Genomic DNA, 9,337 nt, shown 5'->3' with positions numbered 1-9,337 from the left:
CCCGCCGCCCCCGGGGGGGGTCAGGACCCGGGCCCCTTCCTGGGGGAGTTTCCCTGCCCAGTCCGCCCTCCCCGGGGCCCTCTCCCCGCCCCCTCTCCGGGCCGCTCCTTGTATGGTCTTGGGCGCCGCGATCGCTCTCCCCGCCCCCCTCCCTCCCTCCCTTCCCGGTCCAGGTCCCCGTCCCCTCCCCGTCCCCGCCCCTCCCCGTCCCGCCCCTTCCCTGCCTGGCTAGAGGCTGCTCCGGACCGGGACGCGGGAGTCCGCGGAGGACTCGGCGCCGAGCGGTCACCCGGGACGCGGCGGCGCTCACGCTCCTGCCCGCGGTGAGGACGCCGGGGGTGGGGCGGGGAAGCCGCAGCCGCTCGGCCGCCCCAGGGTGTGGGGACTCTGGGAGGCGCGGGGTGGGGGTCACCTAGGGGGGGTGGGGGTCCAGTCCAGCGCGGCGCCGCGTGACCCGACGACCCACACGCTCCCCGCAGCAGCAGCAGCAGCAGCAGCAGCAGCAGCAGCCGCCCGGCCTGGCCATGGCGGCCCCCCCGCCCGCCTCCGGCCGTCTCGGTCTCCGTCTCGGTGTCGGCTCCGGCCTTTTACGCCCCGCAGAAGAAGTTCGCCCCGGTGGTGGCACCGAAGCCCAAAGTGAATCCTTTCCGGCCTGGGGACAGCGAGCCTTCTTCTTCGGTGGCAGCCGGGGCCCAGCGTGCGCAGATGGGCCGGGTGGGAGAGATCCCCCCGCCGCCCCCCGAAGGTATGCGGCTGGGCTTTGGGGAGGGGTGGAGGCTTTTTGGGGAGGGGAATCTGGGGGATGGGGGAGGCTGGTGTCCTGGAAAGGGCTGTTGCGAAAGTGAGGGGGGCTGGGCGCAGCCACCCTGTCCTGAGCAGATGTTCTTACCTCATCTTGGAGCTCCTGGCTGGGAGCCAGGACCCTTGGGACGGTTCCAAGCCTCCCGCCTGGGGTGGGGTGGGGTGGGGGGGCGGGGGGGGAGGCGGGAATGTGGGCCGGGAATCTTCCCTTTTGGATCCGTTCTCCTGAAGTGTAACGGGAGCTGCATGGTTCCTCGGCTCGATCCCCGGCCTTTCTCGACCTGCTTTGAGTCTCAGGGCGTCCTGAGCTCCTCGTTATGGTCTTGCACACACTCTGGGATGCGGGAAAAGAGTTCTGGGATCGGGGTGGGGTGGGGGAGAGGAGGAGAGAGGGCCGGCGCTGAGAGCCTCCTCTCTCCCTTCCTACCTAGACTTTCCTTTGCCCCCTCCTCCCCTTATTGGGGACGGCGACGACTCGGAGGGTGCCCTGGGAGGTGGTGCGTTCCCACCTCCGCCTCCCCCGATGATCGACGAACCATTCCCCCCTGCGCCTCTGGAGGAGGACATCTTCCCCTCCCCTCCACCTCCCCTGGAAGAGGAGGGAGGGCCCGAGCCCCCCACCCAGCTCCCATCTCAGGTAGGGAGGCTTTGGAGGGCTTTGGGAGGCGGGGATGGGGGGGACACCTCCGCGGAGTGGAGAGGGGTCTTTACTCTCCCCCGATGGGATTGGGATGACGAGGCCTGACTGGGATGGGTGTCCTGACCCCTGACCCTCCAGCCCAGGGAGAAAGTGAGCAGTATTGACCTGGAGATCGACTCTCTGTCCTCACTGCTGGATGACATGACCAAGAATGATCCCTTCAAGGCCCGGGTAAGGGGCAGGATAGTGATTAGAAGAGACTGGGGCCCGGAAGGAGAGGAGGGGACGTAAGGAGGTGGGGTGACAGCCTTCTCTAAGTGCGTTTCTTCCCCCCAACCCCCGTTTCCCTTTGCAGGTATCATCTGGATACGTAGCCCCACCGGTTGCCACCCCATTTATCCCCAAGCCTAGTACCAAGCCCGTCCCTGGGGGCACAGCACCTTTGCCTCCTTGGAAGACCCCTTCCAACTCCCAGCCACCACCTCAGCCGCAGGCCAAGCCTCAGGTCCAGTTCCATGTCCAACCTCAGGCCAAGCCCCCCGTCCAGTTCCAGCCCACGCCTCCCACTAATGCACAGCCCCGAGGTCTCCTTTCTCAGGCTCCAACTCCAGCGCCTAAGTTTGCTCCAGGGGCTCCCAGATTTACTCCCCCGGCTTCCAAGTTCAGCCCCAGCACTCCGAGTGCACCCGGGTCCCAGCCCAATCAAAAATTAGTGCCTCCAGAGGCTCCCTCTTCTGCGGCCACAGGGTCCCCTCAGCCCCCAAGCTTCACCTATGCTCAGCACAAAGAGAAGCCCTTAGTTCAAGAGAAGCAGCACCCAGCGCCTCCAGCTCAGAACCAAAACCAAAACCAGGTGAGGAAGGCACAGCTGTGGCCACGGGCTGGAGTTGGGGCTACGGAAGAAAGGGTTAGGGTGGGATAGAGGATCAGGGGAGCCAGAATGGGTGTGGCAGCGGGGGAAGTGTGGGGTTAACAGAAAGTCTGTCTGGAGGAAGCCTAACTAGCCTGGGTCAGTAGGCAGAGCAGCAGGGTGCTTAGAATTAAGAGGATGCAACTTTGCACCTCTGCCCCAGAATGTTAAAGGGGAGAATGAGATCACTAGCCCAGCCTTACCTTTTCCTGTTCTTGGGCCTTCCTTGACTTAGTCCCGAGGCTGCTAGCTTTCTGAGCACTTTGCCGGAGGGCGCATCTAGAGATCAAAGTGTCATAGTCAGCACCAGTACACACCTATGGGCCGGTGTCAGCTGAGTGTCAGGGACTGTGCCGTGCAGACTGGGACACCGGGCAGGAGAGGACTCTCAAACAGGCGGCTCAGCTTTCCGAATTCATAGGCCTGGGGTAGAGTTTCCAGCCCGTTTCCCCACAAGCTGTTTCAGACCCTAGTCAAGTTGGGTGAACTTTGAGCCTTTTTTTTTCTTTCTTCTTTTTTAACTGTCCTTGAAATAACCACCCACCACAAACACTGGTGGTCAACAGCAAGAGAACTTGTCTTCTCTGTCTAGCACATGAAGGCTCAAAATAGAAACGGACAGCGCCGTTGTCTGTTAGCTCGGGAGACGAGATCTCCTGAAGGGACCCGGTGGTTGTCTGACCGATCGATTGACCGTGAATGCCTGTGCGTACTCAGACTCGGTGTGTGTGAAGAAGTGTGGCTGACTTCCCTTCCGTGTCTTTGAGGTTACCCGGGTGTGAAGCTGGGACCCAACATGGGGACTGGCAAGTTAGGGACAACTTCATGAGGTCGGTCTGTCTGCCTTCGAGTCTTTGAGGACGTAAGAACCCTGAAAGGACTGGAAATAGCACTTAGGGAGGAATAGCCTGTGCAGAACTCAAGGGTATGAGCACACATGAGGTAGAGGAAGGGAGGGGGTGGGGAGGGGGGGTGGGCTGCTGGAGAACAGAAAGCAGAAGGTTCCTATGGGAAAAACTTTGAGCTGTACTTGAGATTGGTGGGGGGTAGAAGGACTAGGTAAGAAATCTCCCACAGGGAGCTTGTGCGCACTAGAGAGTCACCCAGGGTTGCTCAGTAGTTGGACTGCTGGAAGTAACACTCTGGAAGCTTTCTGCAGTGTCTCCAGCCGAGATGCCTATTAGAGGCAGAGAGGTCTGTGATTGGGCGGAGGGCTCACTTGTGGGCCACAGCAGTAGTCGTTGCAGTGAGAAATAGGACTCACGGGTGAGGGAGAAGCTGTTCCAAAGGGAGAAGCTACAGAAAAAGGTAACTGATGAGCAGCTGGGGTAGGGGAGCGCAGACGCCAGGAAGGCTCAGGCCTGGGTATGTTGGGGAATAGCAATAGCACGGGCGAAATAGAGAAGTACAGATGGCGAAATGGTTTGAACGGGAAGAGGAGGGGTCCAGCTGTCAGCGTGTTGAGCAACAAACTTCAGGCGCGCTTGGCTTTCAGCTGGACTTGTCACTCGGCTACTGTAGAACTGTAATGCAGGGGCATGCCTCAAGCTAGAGGTGTGCGCAGAACCTTAGGCACCATGGGTAGCTGACAAGTCTTCCGGGAACTCCGCAGCAGGAAGTTAAAGGCCTCGGGAACCTTGGGTCATGAAAAAGGAATGGAGGAAAAACTCCAGGATGGGATCCGTAGAAGTAGTCAGTCGAGGTGACCTTGGGGGATCTCCATTGTTGCCTTAGGGAAGAGGACACAGATATGCAGAGATTTGACTCTTAGGACTGCGTACAGATGACCCTGGGACTGTTTGTGTCTTATGGTGGTGGCCAAGTTGAGTGAACAGTTGGTGGAAACATGGAAGCTGGTAGTGTAGCCTGATCTCAAAGTTTGGAGGTGAGGTTGAGTATGGTGGCCTGTAAGTCACAGCACATGGGAAGTTGAGACACGAGGATTGCCATGAATTCAAGTCATACTGCACAGTCTCCGTCTCAGTCTCTGTGTGTGTGTGTGTGTGTGTGTGTGTGTGTGTGTTTTGTCTGTGTCTGTGTGTATGTGTTTGATGTATGTGTGTCTGTGTGTGTTAGGGGTTTTTTGAGTTAGGGGAGGAGAGTCCAGGTATGTGTTTCAACCAGGAGGCAGAAGCCAGCAGGGAAAAGAGGCCAGAGATCTCTGAGAGCAGCAGTTGACCTCAGAGGCCCTGGAAGGACCAAGGACAGGGTGACACAGTGTTTGGCTGGAAAGAAAGAAGGATGGGGGAAGTTAAACTGGCTAGCTTCCAGGCATTTGAGGGGTGAGGTCATCGGTGAGTGCGAGGGAGGGGGCCAAGCAGTTGGGGGCTCAGGGAGATGGAGAAAGGTTTTGGAACAGCTGCTGTGGGGAAGGCAACTGGGGATCTGGCAGAGCCGAACACCAGACAGAGAAGCCGGGGCTGGAGGGTGTGGCGGGTGTGGTGGGTGCTCCTTTTGGGTGCTCCCCAGTGTTCAGCATCCCTCCACCTACTTTCTGCGGGGTGGAGGCAGAAACAGGAAACAGGTAGTGGTGTGGCCCAGGGTTAGAGATTGGGTCAGATAGCCTCGGGGTGGTAGAAAAGGCCTTTGTAGAAAGCGTTAGGGAAGAAGCCGGTCTAGGGACTTGATTGACAAGGCTCGGGGACAGGTTGAAGCCTAGGTAGGACACTTAAGCCCTTCTGCTAGGCTGTCTGTCAGCAGTGTGGGTGTCGAGGAGAGGGGTGGGAACAGCTGGGAAGGATCTTGGGGGGGCAAAGAGCTGATCAGTCGCAGGTCCAAGATGCCTCGAGGTGGAAGGTACTGGAGATGAGGATTTTGAGGCTGCGGGAGCTGAACAGTGACGTGGCTGCTGGCAGGCAGGAGGAGGCAGCCGCTGATAGTGTCCTGCAGGAAGGACACGGGCACCCACAGGAGGAGTGTGGTCAAACAGTTTATCCTTCCAGTGCGGGAACAGCCATTTATAGTATAGGAGCAACGATGAGCAGAGTCCGTTTCCCTGTCCTCAGAGTGCAGGGATGGGCATCCTGGAAGAGCACAGAGGGGAAGCTTGCATCCGGGGACCCCCCTCCCCATTCGTTAAGAGTAGCAGACCGAAGGAGTCCATCTTAGGGAAAGCGGCTAAGGTCAGGCAGGGGGAGTGTGCCTTCTGTGTTTCCCTTGGGAAGGTGTGGCCTGGGGTTGGAGAAGGAGACAGTGAGGAGCTCCAGGGGCTGGTGGGGTGAAGGCATCAGCAGGTCTTAGGGCCCCAGTGTCCTGGGTGGACTTAACCCGGCCCCATCCAGAGTTCTCGGGAGTGTCTCAGGGTCAGGCTGGTTTGGGTCAGACAGCCCTTAAGTTTCCAGGTTTCTGAAGTGCCTCGTCCCTGCACTAGGACACCCTTCCCTCTCCAGTCCTTAGCCCCCAAGGTCCTCTGCATAGGAGGAATGGGCTGGGTTAGGAACAGGCCTTTGGATCTCCCCTGAGACTTGCTAAGGGGAAGGACAGGGATCAGGTGGACTATAAAACCCTCACTCAGCCGCCCCTTACTTGGGAACAAACTCAGATTGTCTGAAGGAGGGTGGGCTCCTGCAGACAGCTTTTGAGGGTCTAACCTGTGCTCCAGCCTTGTGGCATCTTCATGCTCACAGGGGCTGCTCAGCAGCGGGTGTGTGTGTGTGTGTGTGTGTGTGTGTGTGTGTGTGTGTGTGTGTGTGTGTGTGTGTGTGTGTACTAATGGTGTAGCACTTGTCTGGGCCTTGGGAGGTACTGTCTGAGCATGCTCTGTGAAGTTGGTGTGTGGCCCTGGCGTTCTGGGTGCTTCAGTGACGTGAACTGCTGTGTGTGTGGTTCCCATTGCTCAGTTGTTCTGGTCTGTCTTGAGTGCCTGGGACTGTGAGGGTTTGGCCTGTGCAGGTGAAGATGTCCCACTGTTGGAGACAGAGGCTAAGGTCAGCCTCGCCCCTCTCTGTGTTTGCATGTGTGGTGCTGGGGGTCACGGCAGGGAGGAGCTTGAAGAGTCCTAATGTCAAGGGAAGGAGGTGTGAGCTTGAGTCTTCATGTGAGGAAGGGTCACTGGCCCATCTGGGAGGAGTTGGGGGATATGAAAAAAGCGTTGGGGTTTTTAGGTGCGCTCTCCTGGAGGACCGGGACCCTTGACCCTCAAGGAGGTGGAGGAGTTGGAACAGCTGACCCAGCAGCTGATGCACGACATGGATAACCCTCAGAGGGAGACACGGCAGCAGAGTGCGTCGGTGAACGGTGAGTCCACCGCCCACCTTCCCTGGGCATGAACTTCCAAGAGCTCTTGGCCTCTTCTGTCTTTTTTTTTTTTTTAGGTTTATTTTATTTTTAAAGATTTATTCATCATGTATATAGTGTTCTGCCTGCATGTATGCCCGCAGGCCAGAAGAGGGCGCCAGATCTCATTGTAGATGGCTGTGAGCCACCATGTGGTTGCTGGGAATTGAACTCAGGACCTCTGGAAGAGCAGCCCATGCTCTTAACCATCGAGCCATCTCTCCAGCCCCTCTTCTGTCCTTCTTGCTGAGATGAAATACTTTGATCTCCCCAGAGTCCTGTGGCCGGTGCCACCAGCCGCTGCCCCGCGCCCAGCCTGCCGTCCGTGCACTGGGACAGCTGTTCCATATCACCTGCTTCACCTGCCATCAGTGTCAGGCGCAGCTGCAGGGCGGGCAGTTCTACAGCCTGGAAGGGGTGCCGTATTGCGAGGGCTGCTACACCGTAAGTCTGCCCGCTGCGGGGCTTGCCTGGCTGTGGCGGGGCTGGTCGTGAGCCCTGGGAAGGTATGCCTTGGGGGTCCCCTCACAAGCCGCTCGGCTTGTCTCCCCCCCCAGGAGACCCTGGAGAAGTGCAACACCTGTGGGCAGCCCATCACGGACCGCATGCTGAGGGCCACCGGCAAAGCCTACCACCCGCGTTGCTTCACCTGCGTGGTCTGTGCCTGCCCCCTGGAGGGCACCTCCTTCATTGTGGACCAGGACAACCAACCCCACTGTGTCCCTGACTATCACAAGTGAGCACCTATCATCGCCCCCGCCCCCTGCCCCCCACCATGTCCATCCATGTTTAGTCTGGTAACCAGGCTGCTACCTGGCCCCGGGTCAGCAACGCACCATACCGTAGGTCTTGCTTGCTGGCCACCTAGGCTGCTTTCACGTTAGCCTTGGCAGCTCCCTCGGGCTCCTTGGGGTGTGCGTTTGTTCAGCAGCTGGTCCCGGAGTGGCTGTGCTCACACGCAGGCTGGGTTCTCAGGGTTCCTTTGGAGCTCAGCTGCTCGGTGTACTGGCTTCTCCCTAGACGTATAGCAGAAGTCCTAGGCTGGCAGGCAAAGTACCAGCATAGCTGTAGGATGGGAAGAGTGAAGTCTCTCCCCACCGTGGACAGTAGGCCTGGGGGATACTGTTTGGGGGATTTTGTGTGGGTGACTGGGATCCCTGGTCCCTCTGCTTTCTCTGGGTGCACCCTCCCAAGACTGGAGGTATGCACATTGCAGAGGGTGGTGTCTTCTGTCCCCCTTTGGGGTTCCCGCCGGGCGGTAACGTGGGCGGGGCGAGGGTGTGGGAAGGAACACCTATGGCAGAGGTGTGGGAGACGGAGCATTGTGTAAGCGGAGAGGCAGGAAATTCCCCTTGATAAGAGCCTGCTGTGTGCGCCACTCGGTCCTTTGACCTTTCTCATGAACTTGCTCCACCCGGACGTGTGGGATACAAAGGTGTTTCCCTGCGGCCACCCGATCTACGCCTCCTTACCCTGTGCCCTGCTAGGGGCCGAGAGCCCGAGGTGCCTGGATCCACTGAACCCTCTCTGAACCTGCTTTCTGACCCCCCCTTCCCCCCTAGGCAATATGCTCCAAGGTGCTCCGTGTGCTCGGAGCCCATCATGCCTGAGCCTGGCAAAGATGAGACCGTACGAGTAGTCGCTCTGGACAAGAACTTCCATATGAAGTGTTACAAGTGTGAGGTCAGTCGCCCCTCCTGTCTTGCAAGAGGTCACTTTGAGCCTTGGAATAAGCTAAAGGACTTCCCAACGGGTGGGGATGGAGTGGGTTTGCTTGTTTGTGTGTGTGTGTGCGTGCGTGCGTGCGTGCGTGCGTGTGTGTGTGTGTGTGTGTGTGTGTGTGTGTTCTGGGTTAGGGGTGTCTCCGGAGATTGCAGCAGTGAGAAACAGTCAGAATGGAGTTGGGGGAGGATGGCGTAGGCTCCAAACCTGTAGTGGGACTTCAGGTCTTCAGGTGGTGTGTTCCCTGGGTGCTGCCTGTCCCCTCCTTTCCAGCAGGTAAGGAGCAGGAGTGGTAGCGTGGTCAGGGAGGCATGCAGGGCCAGAATGCCAACCCCAAGCCTAGGCAACACTTGGTCTGTAGTACAGTAGGGTGGAGTCGGAACCTTCATGGCGGTGACCTCCTTACCCTTTCTCCTTTCCAGGACTGTGGGAAGGCCCTGTCCATTGAGGCAGATGACAACGGCTGTTTCCCTCTGGACGGCCACGTCCTTTGTCGGAAGTGCCACACTGCTAGAGCCCAGAGTTGAGGATGGGCCTCCTCCCAGACTACAGGTCCCTTCCCCACCGTGGACCACCCACACCGAGACCAATCCTTGCCTCTACCGTCCCTGCATTCCAAACCCCTCCCCAGTATCTCAAGTGCCCTGACCCAGGGCCTCAGCACGACCCAGAAGTGCTGAGGCTCCGTCCTGGTGATGAGGCCCAGCCCCTGGCTCCGCCCCTTGCCTCTCTCTCTTACAGGGATTGCCTATGGTCCCGAGGTCCCCAACCCGAGGGTCACACTTAGTGCTGCTGCTTTCACTGCTGCACCAATGCCCTTGGCTGGCCTGAGCCCATGCAGTGTGCTTGCTGAGTGCGGGTGGGAGAGCCCTGAACCCTCCAGGAGCCTGGCTCCAGCAGCCTGGACACCCACCTTGCCCTGTGCTGCTAAAATTATAAAACCTCGTTTTCCAGATGTGCTAGTACTTGCTTCTTTGATTAATACCTCA

General features: G+C 58.7%; 1 protein-coding gene across 1 annotated transcript; it reads left to right on the top strand.

The window, feature by feature from the left end:
* Positions 1-9,303, top strand: Zyx (zyxin; the record flags this gene model as incomplete). Its single annotated transcript, XM_013122782.3, has 10 exons — positions 1-323; positions 480-745; positions 1,233-1,438; positions 1,580-1,672; positions 1,797-2,294; positions 6,455-6,587; positions 6,901-7,070; positions 7,184-7,362; positions 8,189-8,309; positions 8,771-9,303. Coding segments are annotated over 10 exons (2,094 nt in total), but the record flags the coding sequence as incomplete, so codon positions are not given.
* Between the last annotated feature and the right edge of the window lie 34 nt (positions 9,304-9,337).

This window comes from Mesocricetus auratus, unplaced genomic scaffold (genome assembly GCF_017639785.1).
Source record: "Mesocricetus auratus isolate SY011 unplaced genomic scaffold, BCM_Maur_2.0 Super-Scaffold_100694, whole genome shotgun sequence".
Taxonomy (NCBI): Eukaryota; Metazoa; Chordata; class Mammalia; order Rodentia; family Cricetidae; genus Mesocricetus; species Mesocricetus auratus.
This window is presented reverse-complemented; position numbering and strand designations above follow the sequence as displayed.